Consider the following 18,776-nt stretch of genomic DNA (forward strand, 5'->3'; position numbering starts at 1 on the left):
GCCCCATTCCTTTGCAAGTATCCTTGTTTAATGAAGTTAACTGTAATGTACCACCTACTAATAATAACTCATAACTGAAAGGAGAGAAAAACCTGGTTAGTAACCACAGACCCTTCTACACTGACCCTTTATCTTACAGCACAGGTGGCAAACTCACGGCCTGCAGGCTGAATCCGGCCCTCCACCTTGTTCTATCTGGCCCGGCACCTTGTTTCTACCTGGTGGCAGTGCCAAGCTCCTTGCCCCTAGTTAAGGAGTAGTTACATTTAAACAGTCCTAAAATTGCATTCGGCCCTTTGAAGGCAACTGGGAGGCTGATGTGGCTCCTGGTGAAAATGAGTTTGACACCCCTGTCTTACAGTATAAAGACTTGCTTAAGGTCTGAGGGAGTTTTGAGAGATAATGTCAGTCACCTGAGGGTTTCAGTGGTTTTCCATTAATAGAGTAATGATACTTACCACTTTATACTTACCTCTCAACTCAGGAGTTACTTTAATCCTCATACCACATTACAACATACACATATGGAATGACTACAAATTAATGCTAAATCAACTATCTGAGCTATAAAGTTCAAAGTTTATTCCCTAATACCGAAGACCACATGCATGCATAATTATGTGTGAATTAGACGCTTTGGATATTTTCATTGAAAAACCAAAACACAATGCACAATAGTATTTTAAGTTGATGAAGATAATTGGGTTAAAATGCAACCACTGATTTTTAGTTGACTTTCAAAAACCATATTCAATTAAGTTGCAGTTTTTGCAGAATATAAACTTCCAGTTTTCAAAACAAAATAGGATGCTGTTGCTGGCAGGTTATCCTCTTTTTTGTCATTCACAAGCATTTAGAGGTTTAAGTTAAATAAAAGACTGAGAGCACGTTGCATATCACAGTTAAGAATTCGAAAGGGTGTGAAAAGACACACCGTTTTCAAAAGGGTATGTAAACTGTGTGTGTGTATTTATATATGTATATAATGCTCTTAAGATGATTCAAAAACTCATAATAGAGGATTTAATATGAGAAACATGTTTTAGCCTTCATATTTTAAATTAAATTTAAAACTGTTTATCTGATCGGAACTCTTAAAGTGCTTTTTCATTCCTACACTTTTACAGCTATTACATTCTGCCCTTGGTGGGAAGAATAGACAGTAACTGGAAGAATGCAAAATAAACTTTATATTGTCATTTTAAAAATAAATATATGTATATTAAAATAGCTCTGGAAGTCAGAATTGGTTGCTAGAATTTTTCACTGAGAGAAAGGGGACATTAAAAATTATTTGTTAGGTATAATACTTAAAATCGTCCAGCCGGAGTTCATGAGGCTAGTGGACAAGCCAGTGAAATGTGTCTGGGTTTAGCCAAAAGACAACTCCTTCAGAAGCACAAATAAATCTTTAATACTGTCTGTACCTAAACATAAAGATTTAAAATGTAGTGCCTCAGGAAGGGGGCACAGCTCAAGGGCTTTTATTGCTTGATCTGGGGGTTGCTTACACGAATGTTATTAGTTTTTTTCAATTCCTGAAGCCATACCCCCTGATTTGTGCACTTTTCTGTAAATTATGGTTCAACAAAAGTTTAAAAACCTATCAATAATTTAAAAATTCAGTGCTGTGTTTAAAAAAAGTACTGTTTTGTGGTTTTGTCTTTTTATTTTACTTTCTTAGAAGTGTGATTCTGAAAAAGATTCAGAATTCTGAGGGAAAAAATAGTGTAAAGCATATATGTTTGCTGTAGAATTTTTTTGCTTTCATATAAGATGGAGACAGGAGTATGCTCTGACATTAGCTGTCCCGCAACATCCTCCAGACGGAGTGATTATAAAAGCATGTTGGTGAGCCCGCCTGCCTTCCATTTGATCTCTTTGGGGAACAGCAGAGATCATCATTTGTGAAAGTCGTCTTCTTACAGGATAGGGAAATGCATCCTTGCCACGGGACAAATGGAAGCCAGTAATTTCTAGTCCCATAGCAGGGAATACACAATCAAAAGAGGCTAACTCACTGCAGTGGCAGCTTCAAAAGGAATTCTTTTTTGAAGGCTTTTTTTTCCCCTTAGTGTTGGTTTATTTAGCACTGAAGCTTGTCTGCTATGCCAGCTTTCAACAGCCTCCAGCAAACCTGAGCTGTTTGTGCCTTATATTAACAGTGCCCCTATTTCAGTTACATTTGCTAAGCTGATACATATTTGCCACCACAGCTTAAGCTGTTAGTGCTTTTTTGAATGGAGACTATTTTATATCAGTGTATCTGTCACTGGAGAATCCTGATATTCTGAGAGTATGCTTTCAGGGATCCATGAATTCCCTAGGAGAAATGTGGTGACTTGGATTTTGTTTTGAAGACACTCCAATGAAAGACTTTAATATATGCATTTTCTGATTATCATTTGGAGGATTATCATTTTATTGAGTACTGTCAAGTGACTTTAAGACCTACCTTTAAAATCCAGGTGTTAGCAAAAAAGCAGCAAAGGAGCTGTGTTTTTGCTCCATCAAATCCAGGGTTCCATTTAACGTGCCTGTGCCCGGAGTGAACACAGAAAGAGCCAGGTCTGCTGTTCCCTCTGCTGTTTCCTATTTGCCGCTTGTGTTTGTGCCCACCTCTCTGCTCTTGCAGGGTTTCAAATGTACAGCAATAACCTTTGTGTATACAAACAGTGTCCAACTCTATAGAAATGACTTTTTTTGCTTCTTACAACGTGCCCCAGCCATCACACCGGACAGCAATCTGTTCTGACGCTAAGGAAGCTGGCTTTGTTTGCTCTGTTACGAGAGCTCACTCTACTGTCTCCTAAGGGATTTTCCAAGTCATTTAGACTATAAGAAATTTTCCCTGACTTTAGAAATGAATCCCCAAGTAATCTCCTATTCTTGGTCACCTTGGGAGCCATGATTTAGTATTGGGAAAACATCATCTGTCCCATTAACTTGTTGTTGTTAATTTAGAACAAAGAACCATAAGGTAAATATCAAGCCAACTGAATATTCAAATAGTTATTACAATACCTATGTACATGTAGTATTGCAAAGTTAATTGGTGTGTACTATGATATCCTTGTTTCATTTGTGTTTATTTGTTCAAGATGGGAAGAAAGTTGGGAAGGTGGCCTTTAAATTATATTCAGGACACCGAGAAGGTGGAAGGGAATGAGACCATTTAGAACTATTTGCTTACACTTTTCTAGAATATGTTTTATTATAAAGATGTTTGCATCTTTGTTTTTCATAACATTTGGCAATGGTTCAGGCATACTTTCTCAGGACTTCCATAAGGAAAAGATCCATTATCCAAAACTGTGGTTGGGATAGTAGGTGATGGGTGCACTTTATCCTTTACCTTTACCTTCCTGGGAAAGTGCAGTGAATTGAAATCCACTCTACGACTGTCTTTCTGAAGTACTTTTCCAGTTAGTGGAATGTAGTTCCTAACGCTGCATCAGTTCCCTCAGGACTGATGGTTAAGCTGTCCTTTCACCGAGGCAGGAAACAACTAGGACAAGATGAACTCATGAAGTGTAGAGGGCTATCTCTAGAGGGAAAGATTAGGAGACACCAACGGACTTCTAAGGACCTAAGATGTAATAGGTCATTATCATGCATTATCCCACATACTTACTTCACTACTTAGCTACCAATGCAAGCAGGAGCTCTAAGCTATTATTTCAAAAGCAAGCTAAATAGTTTGGAATGGATAACCTCATATTCCGTACATTCACCTTCCATTAAGAAAAATGAACTTCCTGCTTAAATGGATGTCTTTAGTACTGCTGGTTACTTATCATTCTTGCTTAATTCCTCCCTTAGCTTCAGGCTATTTCATAGATAAAATGCCTTGGAAGTCTCCAATAAATGGAACTCTTTTTTTTTTTTAAATAAATAATGTTGGCTACATATAAACATAGGAGAATTAATTTTGATACCCTGGTGTGTCACCAGTTAGCTGAATTACTTTGGCCAACACTCGTAAACTCTGTAACCTTGTACTTCCTGTCTATAAGGCACAGGAGTTCAACGCCGTGACTGCCAGGGTCCCTTTCAGTTCTGAAATTCTGTGAGCCTGTATATTTGATAAAATACGTTGCTGTGGTTATATATCTCTGCCTAAGCAGAGGAGAGCAATTTCTCCAAAAAAAAAAAAAGGCAGTGGAGACCCTTGTGGAACAGTCATCCAGTTTTCATCTTGCGCAAGATTAGGTTCTGACTGAATGCCATTTTCAAGTGTCATCCAGTGTCTGGAAATTCGTGATTCTTTCATTATCAGACAACTCCTTATAAGTCCTACCATTCATCTGCCAGTACAGCAGTGTTGTCCTAGGCTGTGATATGCTTCTAAGGGATTATTAGGCTTTGTTATTTGACATTTCTTAAATTGTGTTTTTAACTTTTTCACTGTTAATATCTTCACCATTACAAACGTGGCTAGTACATATATATGCCATTATAATGGAGTATAATGGCATACAATGAAATACACCTCCTAATGTCATCTGATACCTATCTTGTGAATGAAATTTCATCCCCATATCTTGAAAGCCACTAGGCTCAAATCATGTTTTACTGCACAAGAACAGCACTGTTGAAGTATTTCTTTAGCAGGGGTGTCCTGGGTTCAATTTTTTGTAAATACAGAACATGAATAGATAAAATTCAAGTATTCACCAGTGTACCTTGGAGACACAGTGGGTCTGTCGCCCAGTCCGGTGAAGGAGAGAATTATTTTACTTAGGAACAAGAAGATTAAAACCAGAGAAATGGAGCTAACTGGGAAGAGGAGCTGTCATGACTTTTGCATGATGACAGCTGTACAGAATAAGGGAATAAATACAGGTTAAAACAACTTTAATATTAATGTAAAAATGCCCTTGGTCTCTTTCCTACAAACACAGGATCCTGTTGAACTGACTTCTTCCAGCCTGAACAGAACTTAGGAAGGAGCAGATGGGCTTGTTCCTGGTCAAGGGGAGCTTTATTACTAAAAGTCATGGAAGGACCTGGAAACAATGCATTATCACCTTCTACACAGTCCTATTATCCCTCATCCAAAGGTTTTAATTTAGCCAGACCGTGGTGCTGATTTCTTACTAAAATATCTTTATCTCACTGGTGATTCCATTCTGTATTGACCTAGTTCAGACCCTTCTGAATCAGCATTTTTATTCCCATTTTGAGAATATCTACTTAGTGCAATATCTTTAACATACCATTTCAATTCTCATTTCTTTTTTTAACCATCTTTTTACTCATTTAGAATTCCCAGGTTGCTTCCCCCCTTTCTTCTGTTCCTGTGCTATAAGTTGGAGAAATTTGATGTGCTTTAGTTTCTTCAATTAAATTCCAGACCTATGACTAAAATATAATTTTTAAAGTAAAATATCCATGTGTTGAACTTTTTTGGAATCTCCCAATTAAAAGAATAATGATATTACTATGTAAAATTTATTGGATTTTTTCTAGTGCTCCAAATAGAGTTCTGTATTCTTTACATAGATTATTTCGTTTATAGACTAAATTTTCTTAGTGGTGTCAGTATTGATCATGAATTCAATTCTATCAATTATCAAATAGATAACATTCCAGATTCTACTCAGGTTAGACAAAGGAACTTAATAAGGACCTAGCTGAAAACTGATGGTGATCTTACAAGGCACTATGGTCGAGTAATTGTATGTGACTGTACAATATTTATATTAAAATATAAATCAGGGGAATAGTCAGCTTCTTAGTCTGCCTTTCATTCAGACAAATTCAATTTTGTAATTTCAGACTATTTTAGTCCTTTGACTCATTACTGTTCCCATCTCTTTTAAGCTATGGTGTTCCATTCCTGTGGTCTTAGCCCTCTGCTGACTTTTTCATCTATTTCCTCTCCTCTCCTCCCTCCTGTTTAGTTTCATTCTAGTCACAGAATCAGTCTTTCCAGCTACCTTTTCCAGCCAGCATAGGATTTGGGTATTCTTTTATTTTCTGTCACTTCTTAACTGTCTCATTTCTGATTTTGTTTTTTTCTACTTGTGTGGTAAAATTCCTGAAGCACTAGTGTATTTATTTAAGATAATAAACCTTCTAAGTGTCATTCGTTTTTATGTTGATGCATGTCAGGCAGATTTCATATATAGCCTAGTGAATGGAAATGAGTTAATTCTTATGAGGCTTCCTACCTTGTGGCTAAAGCACTATTACTATAGAAGGGCAGACAAAGTCAGAGCACACTGGAAGTCACTGGTAAAATATGCAAAACTAGCTGAAGTTTCTCAGTTCATCAGAAGTAAGGTCAGTGTAGAGGTTATGGAAATAATAATGCATCACTGTGCGAGGGTCACATTAAAGTTAGAAGGTCAGAATCTTCACACCAAACACTCGGCTGTATATGCTTCTCTCCAAAGCTGCCACTTGCTATAGGAAGAGCTATGTATGCAGGAGCCCCTGAGGCCCTTGGGGAGTTTCCGTTACTCCTGCAGGGACTTCTCACTGTGTGCGTCTGCCGGCACAGGGGCCCTTTAGGTCGAACTGGAGAAACTTGTACTAGAAAAAGATGCGGCCATTTACAATAATAAAATTGATTTTGAAATAATGAATATATGAATAACAATTTGTTCTAATAGTGTCTAAAATGTATATAAATATGCTTTGTAAGTGTTTACTTTGAGATAACTTCTAGAATTTTGTTCAACTAAAATATCTTTGTTTAAATGTAAAATTACCCATTACTAAATAACAGAATTTCTTAAAGTCACACAGTTAGAATTGTAATTCTATCAGCCCGTGGTTGAATAATCATGATAATCTAAAGTGTTATCCATACTTTAAGCCGTAATGTCTACATGCTCACGTGAACACGCGTCCACATTCACAGCATAGATTTTAGAAATGCTTCGTTTCCTGCTGATTCTGCATCAAATTGACAAGATAGATTTGCTGTAAACAAATTCCTGCATCACTTAAAAACTCTGGGATGGTTTTTAAAGTGTATCTCTTCACTAATTTTTCTTCTGTGTATTTTGTTTTCTGGAGCTTTTTGTCAAACATGCAACATCTTCACTTTGGACCTTGATATTCACCAGCCCATTACCCATATAAGATTTACATTCCGTAAGACAAAACTTAGAGCCTTTAAAATCCAGTTTCTCCTGCAGTCCTCTGTCATAGAACAGAATATGCAGGTCAGATGTTCAGTATATTTTTCTCAAAAATATATTGATCATATTATGACTTGAGTTTTTAGCTGTTTTCTTGTTGCTGTGTGATATCCTTGGCTTTCTCCTGGGAGATGACTCGCAGCTGATAAACACGAAGAAGCAAAAGAAAACCTGGCACTATGTCTTTGCAGTGGAGTGAGTGGTGCGACTGTGGCTCACCTTCTAAAAATCTAGAAGAAAGCAAACAGACAACAATTATATAGCAACGTCTGTTCTCTTTTTTTGGTAAAAGTCTCTCAATTTAGACAATTTAATTCTAATAAGGAACATTATCTAACAGGAAGATACACCATTACTGGCAATGGTAACATTCCTGATGCTCTTAATTAGGTGACACATTTCAACTTTAATGATAAACTTATTTAACAGTGCTTGAAATGGTTTCATGTATTTATTAATTTTCCCATTTAATTTTTTAAGTCATTTAAAGAATATCAACCAAGTTAGAAATCCAAATGTGATTCACTTGATCTGTTCAGTGCAAAGATGTAATGTACAACCAAGTGACAATACCCTCTGCACACTCACGTTTCTGCTAGGGTGGCTACTGCACAAGAAACAGACTTTCTCCTGGTGTTGTTGATTAGAATAAAAATTTACAAAACCTGACATCCAGGAATTAGTAAGTAATCTCAAGTGCCAGGTACTGGGCTAGGTGAAAACCTTACAGGGATCCCGTCCCTCCATTGCTTGAAGTCTTCCAATGGCTTCTTTACAGACAGAGAATAAAACCCCAACCTTCAACATACCCTGCATGGCCTGTATGACAATTTCCAGTCGCATGGCCACTCCATCCTTGCCGGACAACAGTAGATAAAAGTGCTACCCACCATCGCTTGTCCTGTTCAGGTTATCCTGTGACATTATCTTGTTTACATGTTTGGTGTTGTCTTTCCCTATTCTTCCTCCCCCAGTTTCCTGTATTTCCACTCCCATCAGAGGATAAGTACCATGAGAGCAAAAAACCTGAATGTGTATTGTTTTTCACCATTTCCATGGTGTGTAGAACAATGCCTGAATATCACAATTGTTCAATCAATATAATTTGAATGAATTGATGACTGACTGTCTTTATTCAAAATAACCTTTTAAGATAGGTAAAATGTTTTTTTATGCATGAGAAATGTTTCTTGAAATCAGCTAAGCTAATTAGTTGAGTCTCTAGAGTTTAGCATTCATTTGATATAAATGAATAGAATACTTTCTACTATTCTCTTTTGATCAGTGGAGAAATTTAAATAATTCTGGGTGAAGTCAATTTTGAAGCAGTACGGACTAGGCAGTTTACTAAATCTCATGCAGCACATTAAGAACATCTTGTTCTCAGAAATAAAAATTTTCTTTTAATAAATTAAATGCAGTACTTGTTTTATTTCTGTGTTTGAAAGCATAGGCAAAAATAAAGATAAGATTGGTTGTTATTTTTTATTATTATTGTTTCCCCATCTCTTTAAAGTTAATTTGAATTTTTTTTTAAAAAAAGAACTCACCAAAATTATTTTGAAAATGGCACTTCACTAAAATACAGGAGATAAACGGCAACAACAAAAAGACCTGAACTGATTAAATATAAAATGTTTGTCATTGAATTTATTTCTGAACTATCTTTGTTACAATCAAGCTTAAGACTATACAATTTCCTTTGTGTTTTATTACTAAACTATTAAATGTCATTTGTTATACTTTCTAAACTTTATCAATGACAAATCAAAATGCATATCTTGCTGAGTCACCTGTTGTCCATCTCTCAGGACGAAGCCACCTTTGCTTTTCTCTTGACAATCAACAGCTAAAAGGGGAAAAACGGTTTCATCTGCTGTTATTCATTAACACACTTCACTAATTAATTTCCGGTATAAATCTATCAACCTTGCACATGCATACATACAATAGTTATTTCTATTAAAATGAACTCTCAAAATTAAGATTTAAAGTTTTATAATTGCTTAGAATAAAGTGCAAAGTAGAAGGAATTTAACATATACACAAATAGTAGCAATGGGTGAGTACGAGATACTGTTCACGGTGTCTGTGGTGAGACATCAGCAAGTTCAACACAGATAAGGATTTGAACAAGTAATTTTAATTTTTACCTTATTTCTATTTGGGGGAGGCAGAGGAAGAAAGAGAGGAAGGATTTGTGAGAGGTCTCTGAAATCTCCTTGGCAAAGATAAAGCGATACTCAGAGACTTTCTACTGAAGTTAATGTGTAAAAAGAATAGTTTTCTATTTAGAATGTGACAAAGGGCAAGTTTGAGGAACCAAACAAGGAGATTTCATGTGGTTTCTGCTTTTAAAAATTAGAAAAGCTAACTGTTCAAGCCCCATGGAACAACTTTTCTGGATATTCCAACAAAATAGATAATACATAAAGAGTAGTAACAATGTCCTTCTGTGAGCTTATGAGTAGTATCCAGTATGTCTGCACGAAAGCAGGTAACTCGTCCATTTGATAAGTCAAGAAAAAAAACCACAGCGTGCTTGGCGTGATAGTCCTCTTGTTGCAGTTGTGATACATTGGAGATTAAATATATGGGAAAGAACTCTAAATTATAAAGCACCATACAAATGAAACATACAGTTTTTTAGTACTGAATTATAATCATTTAAAATGTATTACATTGAAATCCACTGGGCGTGTTTCATATTTAAGATGTGTGTTTCGTGTGTGTTTTAGATGGCCACAAGGACTGCTCTGGTGTGTCCTTACACCTCACCCGCCTGCCGTAAGTACTTCTAGTTACCTTAGCTGAGTGAACACTTCTGAGATGTTTGAGAACTTGAAAGTGGAAAATCCACAATATTAGTTATCTATTGTTGTCTAACAAATCACCCTGAACTTAGTGGCTTAAAACAACAATTACTTATTGTCTGCTGTGGGTCAGGAACCTGGGCACAACTTAGCTGTGGCTGGTGGTCTCACTCTTGGCCATTGCTTCAGCCATCGGGGGGCTCGACCGGGGAGAGGGCACTTCCCGTATCACACACGTGGCTATTGACAGGATCCGGTTCCTCTCTGGCTGTCGGCTAGAGGACTTCCTTGTGTCCTTGCTCCGCGGGCTCTAAGCAGGCCAGCTCACCCCATGCAGCTGGCTCCCGTCACAGCCGGCAGGGGAGAAGGCAAGAGAGGGCGTGCAAGGTGGCAGCCAGAGTCATTTCATAGCCTAACCTCGTAAGTTACCAGACAATAGATGTCTGATAGGTGAAGAAAGTGGTCAGCCACAGATTTTCATAGTCTGACTCCTGTCAAAGAAATCATTTTTTCCATATTCTGTTTGTTAAAAATAACGAATTACTCGATCCAGTTGCTAGGTCAACCTACACTCAAGGGAAGAGGATCAGACAAGGGCAAGGATATTGGAGCTAGGAGTCACTGGGAGGTATATTAGTCAGTGATCTCCAGAGAAACGAACCAATAAAATGTTTATACATATAGACATCCATGAGAGAGATCGGGATTGATTTACTTGAAGGAAACTGTTTCGCACGATTGTGGGGGCTGACAAGTCTGAAACCGGAGAGGCTGGCTGGCAGGCTGGAAATTCTGGCGGGATTCAATGGTGCAGGCTTGGGTCCAAAGGCAATATAGAAGCAGAATTCCTTCCTTTCCGTGGGACCTCAATCTTTCCTCTGAAGAGACCTTCCCACATAATGGAAGTAATCTGTTTTACCCATAGTCAGTGATTTAAATAGTAATCATATCTAAAAAAATAGCTTCACAGCAACATACAACCAGACTGGAGTTTGATCAGACAAAGGGTCCCTACAGCCTAGCCAAGCTGACCCAATTACCCGTCCCAGGAGCCACGTACACACTGCCCTCCACATTCACCATGCTGTAAAAATGCGTATGAAGCTATTTGCCCAAGAAAATGTTATGTTTAAGAAAAAAATTCTACCTTTTTTGTGTTATTTTGTTTTAATTTTCATACGAATCATATTTTATAGACCAATATGTTGAAGTATATGTTATTTTTCCAAGGCAATAGTTGAGATAAATATTACTGTTTCCTGCAGACAGCCCTTAATTGCTGGCATGTACCTTCTGATGTCTATTGACACTGTTATACCAGCAGGACAGAAAGGTGAGTAATGATCTTTTAGAATTTACCATTGCCTCATTACCTGATTTATAAGAATGGATTTAGTATATAGTTATTATGAACTGTTGAAATAGCCAATATTTTTGAGTCCCTGAAAAATAAACCAATTCTTTATTATCCTTGGACTTAGAGTTTTACATTGTTCTGAGTAGGTACTTTATCATTTTACATTATTTTAATGAGATGCTAAGAATTGAGGCCCATGGGTAGGTAGTGGGTAGGTATACTAATCTGTCTTTTATAAATTAAAGAATAAATCTTTATTATTTTATGAATCAATCACCTATTCTTTAGATGCCAAAGGCTAACTTCATAGCATACTATGGTGTAAGCCACTGCAGAGAATATAGGGTTCAAAATCAAGAAGCTAGCAAGCTTCTTGAACTTAATGTATTGGGTTTATTATAAGAAGCTACTGGAATAAGTAAAATATTTTTTATTATTGTATCAGATCTTCTGATGAAAGGTCAATATTGAACATTTTTTATTTGTTTTACTGGGAATCTCTTAAGGCTCATGACACGTACAATCTCATTTTAACTGTTGAATGCTATAATGTAAAAACACTTACTGAATCACCACTATGTGTTAGACTGTACGGAAGGGAAAGTATATGAAATGGTCCCTTCTCAGTAGGAACTGTGAGTCTAGTTATCTTAGGTGTTTGCAATCAATTGTTCAAAAATTCTGTTTTAAAAATAAAAAACAGGTCCTTGTTGGGTAGCTCAGTTGGTTGGAGCATTGTAATGGTTCACCAGGGTTGCCACTTCCATCCCCGGTTGGGCCAGCTGTAATGAATTACCCAGTGAATGCATGCATGGGTGGAACAGCAAATGGAATTCTCTCTCTCTCTCTCTCTCTCTCTCTCTCTCTCTCTCTTTCTCTTTCTCTCTTTCTCTCTCTCTCTCTTTCCCCTCCTCCTCACCCCACCCTCTCTTTCTCCTTCTCTAAAATCAATCAATAAAAAATGTTTAAGTATAAAATAACAAAAAAAATTAAGTTTTTCAACTGTGTGAATATCATGATGGAGGTAACATTTAAGCCACTGTGTTCACTGAGAGGGTGTTTTGACCCGGCCCCAGTCATTTTGTCTATGAATGATATAAAACACGAGGATAAGGGGATCTTAACTCATGTCAGTCAGGGGCTGGCACATAGTAAGTGCATAATGTCTGCCGAGTGTGAGTGTTTGCTTCATAAGAAACCCGCCATGCCTAGCAGCTTGGGAATACTCTATACATACTTTTAGACAAAGATGATGGTATTTTCCAGTTCAACAGTGACTTTTTTCTGTATTTTTATTTTCAACAGTGGTGAATTCTGACATTTCATGTCATTATAAAAAATATCCAATGCATGTCTTTGCCTATAGAGTTCACACTCATCATTTAGGTAAGAACTTTAACCTACCGGTTAAATTATAAGTATTTACCATTGTGCTTACTTATGCTAAAAATGTAACATGCAAATTGTTTGACATTGAATCTGTTTCAATGAAAGAAATTTTGCTTAATATGTTGAAAGTCAGTAATTTCTTTTTATCATTTGTTTTCATTAGAACACCTAGCATTTGGGTTCGGAAAATATTCAGATTTTATTTTGAAATAGGAAAGAAGATAATGCTTTTTATTTTTGAATACTTTATTTTATGATATGATTGTAATTTGCATTCATTTCAGGTAAGGTAGTAAGTGGATACAGAGTGAGAAATGGACAATGGGCACTGATTGGACGCCAGAGCCCCCAGCTGCCACAGGTGTGTAGACTCTAGTTTAATTTTGAGAGAAAAAAAATTAAGCATCAGATAGTAACTTTAAAAGCTCTCATCAAGGTGAGACAACTGTAACTGAACAACAATAAAAAAAAAGAAAAAGAAGTAACATCAGAAAAAAATTGGTCTAGGATCTAAACATCTCTAAAGCTACCTTTACTGTGCATAACTTAGCTTTTTACAGCTTCCAACTTGGTGGGTTTTTTCTTTAATCAGTTCTCTTAATATTTCTGAACATAGTGGTGGTGGCAGTGATGGTGGTGGTGGTAGTGATGGTGACGGTGGCGGCGGCGGCGGTGGTGGTGATCATGGTGGTGATGATGGTTGTGGGTGGTGGTGGTGGTGGTGCTGATGGTGGTGGTCCTGATGGTGATGGTGATGATGGTGGTGGTGGTGGTGGTGGTGGTGCTGATGGTGGTGATGATGGTGGTGATGATGGTGGTGGTAGTGGTGGTGGTGGTGGTAGTGGTGGTGGTGATGGTGGTGGTGGTGGTGGTGGTGCTGATGGTGGTGGTAGTATTGGTGATGGTGGTGGTGGTAATGATGGTGGTGGTGGTGTGTGTCCCTTCATACTTTCTACCCAGGGTGCTCCTAGCCTCATGTTATTAAAGCATGTCATTCTGGACTTTATTGGTAATTTTAACAAATCTTTGTGTTTGACTTCTTGGCAGGCTTTCTACCCTGTGGAACACCCAGTAGACGTAAGTTTTGGTGACATATTGGCAGCAAGATGTGTATTCACTGGTGAAGGCAGGACAGAAGCCACACACATTGGGTATGAGTCTACAAATTTCACTATTTAAAAAAGCTTTTATTGGGACAAGTGTGACTATCGGTGGCAGTTTTCTTTGTGAATGAGTTGTGCGTTTTTCCCTGTCATGAACAATAGCAACAAAGTATAGAACCATTTTAGAACTGATTGATTTAGATAAACTATAAAGCATGTGCTTACTTTTTAATGCTTCATTTCTTCCTGCTTATTTAAGGCCTTCAAAATCATCCCTCTACATATTATGGCTGCCACCAGAGTTGAGACTACTATCTTAATAAAGAAAAAATATAATGGTTGTAAGTCCTTTTTTCCTCCGTGGTCTTTTGCCCAGTGTTCAAACTTAGACAAACACATGGTTCCTGCCCTTGGTGGTGTACATTAATTACTCAGACCCATGATTTTTTTTTCTTCCTGTTAAAACTTCCATATGCTCAATGTTTTCCAGTTTAGTCTACCAAATGAAAATAATAATATTCAGTGCTTTGCAAAAGAGTGTGTCAGACTTTTAAATAATTTTCAAAATATTGAGCCTCCTTGAAATAAGTATATTTTATAACACTAAGTAAAATTTTCAAAGCACTGTGAACTCTTTCAAAAAAGTTTTGCCAAAATTAAAAATGAAGGATAAAGCCTCTTATCATATTTTTTTGTTAGATAAAACCAAGGAACCTTCTTTGCATGCTAAACTAGGTTATAAAATATTTACTGATGCCGCCTGGAAGCTGGAATTTTAAGCCCTTTATCTTTTGATCAGTGAGAGGTTAGAGAAAGCAGGCATCTGAAAATATGCATTAGATGCACCGAAGATGATTCTTAATGATGACAACCCCCGGTGTTGGTTGTCAGGGGAAAAGGAAAAGGTACTGATACAGGTAAAAGAAAATAAAGACCCTTGAGATGGTGAAATAGGATTTTTCAAGTTACTCTAAAAGTGTTTTTTTATTAATAAGCATCAATTTTAGGGCTAAAGATAAAACATTTTTAAATTATTAATTTATATTAAACAAGGAGCTTTCAACACCTTTGCTTTTGGATAAATTTGGGAAGTACCCTTGAGGAAAGCAATAAAAGTATGAAATTACTTGAAACGGTAATAGTAAGAAAAGGGTTGACAAAGCAGACATAATTAGATTTGAGGAGTCTGACAATTCACTTCTTAACAATCTTTAAACACCTGAAGTAATATGATTCGGAGGGCATTGATCAGCTCCTCTCCAATTTATATTAATGTAGAGCCCCAGGAACTTACGTGCCTTTGGTTATTTTGTTAACCTTTGTGACACATGAACTAAGTAGTAAAAATAACCTTTTCAACACATTCTGTGTATTAGTCTACAAGTTTAAGTGCGGAATTACTAGAGTGTTTTGCTTGGATGTTCCTTTACAGTTTGGTGGTGGGGCAGGGGTCCTGTAGTTTTGTTCAGACTCTGCCCTGTGAGCGTCCTCTGTGAGGCAGTTCTGGCCATAGAAATCCATGACGTGAACGTGCCGGAATGCGAGGCCAAAGGGATCTCTGGAGGCCTCTCGGTTTCATGAGTTCCGAATAATTCTGTCTTTTTTTTAATGTGCATTTTGCTTTAAGATAATGCCCTCAAATGGCTATACTAATCTGCCTTTTTGTGAATCTCATGTGGGCTAAAGAGATGCCATTTTGTAAATAAATGAAACAAAGATATAATAGGAAATTAAGTTATTGGGTAAGTCCATAGTCTGAATATTTAATTTATGCTCAAGAAGCAACTTTCTTCCAGTGGAATGATAAACTCATAAGACAAGTTGGAATGAATGTAAACATGAATAAATTCTCACAACGATGCCTAACATTCCTATAGCACTTAATATGCTTTTTGTGTTCGAAAGGTGATAGCCCCAGTGCGTCTGTGTGTTGTACAGTAATGGATACCACTTCCATAGGGTACTATGGGATCGTAACCAGAAGAGGAAACTAGTAATTTGTGATGTCCATTAAGTTAAATGATACTCTGTAAATCTCCTCTCCCACTTTTCCCACCTAGTCCCCAACCCCTGGGCCTCGAACAAGTACTAGTCCCAGTCCAGGCCTGTTAGGAACCAGGCCACATAGCAGGAGGTGAGCTTGCACTTGATGTAATGCACTTCAGTCACCCCAAAACCATCTCTCCCCCTGTCCCCAGCCCCAGTCTGTGGAAAAATTGTCTTCCACGAAACTGGTCCTTGGTGTCAGGAAGGTTAGGGACTGCTGCCCCAAGCCATTTGTTAGAGCCACAAACACGAAGCCAACTTAGGTATAAATCCCACATGTACAAAGGTAGTCTGGGGTTCCTCGATTCCCACTCCATGCACTAGGTGAACTACCAGCTTCATGTTTTTAACCTTATTCTGCAGTCACCTGAAAACTGGGTTGTACAAGGAAATTGTACCATCAGTCGCCTACTAGGAAGGTTTTCGGTTGAATGATTCTTCCATTCAATCCAAGCTAATCGCTGTATTCAACTGGAAATTTAGGACTGGGGCGAGGGGATATTGCTTAGTTAAAACAATCATATTTAACTAATAAAAGCAGTTTAAAAAATAGGGGCTGATTATCTGACCCCAGGGATTTATCTCTAAACACGACCATCAAAAAATAGGTGTGTTTAAGACAAGGCATATTAATAAGTATACTTAATAGTAACATCTTTAAATCTAGATATATTAGAATTCTTTTTAGATAGTAAATATGAATAGTATAACTTAGACAAAGTTATACCAACATAGTATTAATTAATCTATGAAGAAGCAATATTTTGTGCCTGACTGCATTACATATTCTATATTCAACCTGACAGCTAAATTCATTTCAAATGTTTATTTAAATTTAACCAAACAAAAAAGAATTTAATTGTCTGCCAGTTAAGCTAATCAAGTGAACTAATTTGCCTAAAATTTATGTGTTGAAATTTAAAATTAACTCTTGAGAATTGGTTAGTGTTTTTAGTCATGGTAGTCCTTTGGAGCCAGTTATTTCATGTATATATGAGAAGGTCTAATGAATAGTCATAGAAACTAACCACGGCACTTTAATCAGCATTTAAATATGTATCATATGCAAAGATAAAATTATATGATCAATAACTTCTTAATGTATAAGTTTAAAAGCACCATGAAACCTCTTAGAAAACAAAAGTTTTGTAAAATAATTTTTTTAAAGTGTTCATATTTCTGTCCAAAATTAGTGGTACCCATCATTGCCTATTTTGAAGCCTCACAGGTGGTGAGCGTAAGGGCCAGGGGCCAAGGTGGGAGAATCGCCCTAGTGCTGTATCACTGCCCGAAACACAGTCATGGTGTGATCACGGTAATAGTTAGGGGTTTTTTTAAGTGATGCATTTCAGAATATTGGGCACTTTCTTGAATACCTATTATACATCTTTATGAAATGAAATAATTTATTTTTATGGAAACCCTCATAGAACCTGGGTGGGTGGATGGATGGATGAGTCATATGATAGATAGATAGATGATAGATAGAATACATAGACAGAAATCTCTTTTAGAAATGCCCATAGATCAATTAAGTTTGCAAAATTGACCTGACTTGGCAGTGTGATGTATATCAGAGATAACAGTTTCTACCATAATAATTTGTGAACATTTATTGAGACAGATTATTCATTCTTTCATCATTCAAAAAATATTTATTGAAAGCTTACTATTTCCAGGCTCACCACACTTTGTCAGATTTAAAGCTGGCTGATCTAAAGAAGTAGTTACCTCATAAGCACTTTATTATGCAAGAAGGTGACAGAAAGTCACCACTGTAATTTTGGGATGTAGTTGATGGCCGCAGGTGTTGGAGAGAATCACACAAGTGTTCGGGAATGTTAAAGTGCCATTCAAAGGAGTCAGAGCAGATGTGCGAACACAATCTCCCTCCACATTTTCTCATGTTAATAATTATTAAGATTCACAGAGGTGAATTACAAAGTTGTTCTCAATGGAAAATAAGGGCAGGTGTGTCAGGGTTCTCCCTTAGGGATACTGAAAGCAACTTGTCTGGCTAAAATCAGGTTTGAGGGGGTTTCTTTTGTTGTTGTTGTTGTTTTGAGTGAAAGATGAATATGAAATAAATTAGGCAAAATGTGGCACTAAAAATGATTCGAATCCTAACATGTTTAGAATCAGATGGTTTCTCTGTCAGATAGGAGCTGCGAGTTACCTTGACTACAAGTTTAATTACAGATGAAAAGGAATAAAATATGACCTTTTTTCATCTCTTTAATGAATCTTTCTTTGTGATAACAAAGAGTCTTAAATTATTTGGTCAACTCACTTTTGCATCAGAATCAGGACCTTAAGTGAACTACGATGCTGAGTTGCTTAGGCTGCATCCCTAAAGCATGTGTTTACAGCAAATATGAATGCGATGCTCCCAAACAGATAAAACAGGGAAGGGTCTGTCCATAGATTAAGTGCAAGTTTTATTTATTATTATATAAATTTACTACTTTTTTCATTAATTTGAGAAGCTAATATGGTTATTTTGCTTTCCTACTCTGTCAGATGATTCAAGGTTTTTAAGCTGGAACCGCAACTTAAATTTCTTTTCCCTCGTTTCTCTCTCTTGATCTGTACATTTCTCCTCATTTTGAACAGTGGAGGGAGGATAATGGGGTGGGAAGCTCGGACTTACTACTTTGCTCCCAGCCATTCCTTTTATAGCACATAATTTTCCAACAGACTCCAAGGCTGTGAAAATGTAATCCTTAGGAATGGTGCGTTGACACCTAAGAATAAGTGCAGCGAACAGGTGTTTGTTTGGGATTGCCCTTCCTCACTCGCTTTACCTTTCACAGGAGAGACAATAACACGGACCGGTGCCAGATTCAGAGTTACAAGCCAAATTATTTTTCAAGCATACACAGAGCTTCCCACGGCAGAGGCTCATTCCTACAAT

At 37.1% G+C, this 18,776-nt stretch overlaps 1 protein-coding gene across 19 annotated transcripts in view; it reads left to right on the forward strand.

The window, feature by feature from the left end:
- The window catches only part of PAM (peptidylglycine alpha-amidating monooxygenase), a 283,208-nt gene that overhangs the window by 201,185 nt on the left and 63,247 nt on the right, over positions 1–18,776 (forward strand). For all 19 annotated transcript variants that reach the window (XM_053911135.2, XM_053911114.2, XM_053911113.2 and 16 more), the window contains 5 exons: positions 9,893–9,941; positions 11,233–11,300; positions 12,630–12,710; positions 12,998–13,074; positions 13,761–13,864. In XM_053911135.2, the coding sequence (XP_053767110.1) occupies positions 9,893–9,941; positions 11,233–11,300; positions 12,630–12,710; positions 12,998–13,074; positions 13,761–13,864 (379 nt within the window). The remainder of the gene's footprint in view (positions 1–9,892; positions 9,942–11,232; positions 11,301–12,629; positions 12,711–12,997; positions 13,075–13,760; positions 13,865–18,776) is intronic.

The sequence above is a fragment of the Desmodus rotundus genome, chromosome 1, assembly GCF_022682495.2.
Source record: "Desmodus rotundus isolate HL8 chromosome 1, HLdesRot8A.1, whole genome shotgun sequence".
Classification (NCBI taxonomy): domain Eukaryota; kingdom Metazoa; phylum Chordata; class Mammalia; order Chiroptera; family Phyllostomidae; genus Desmodus; species Desmodus rotundus.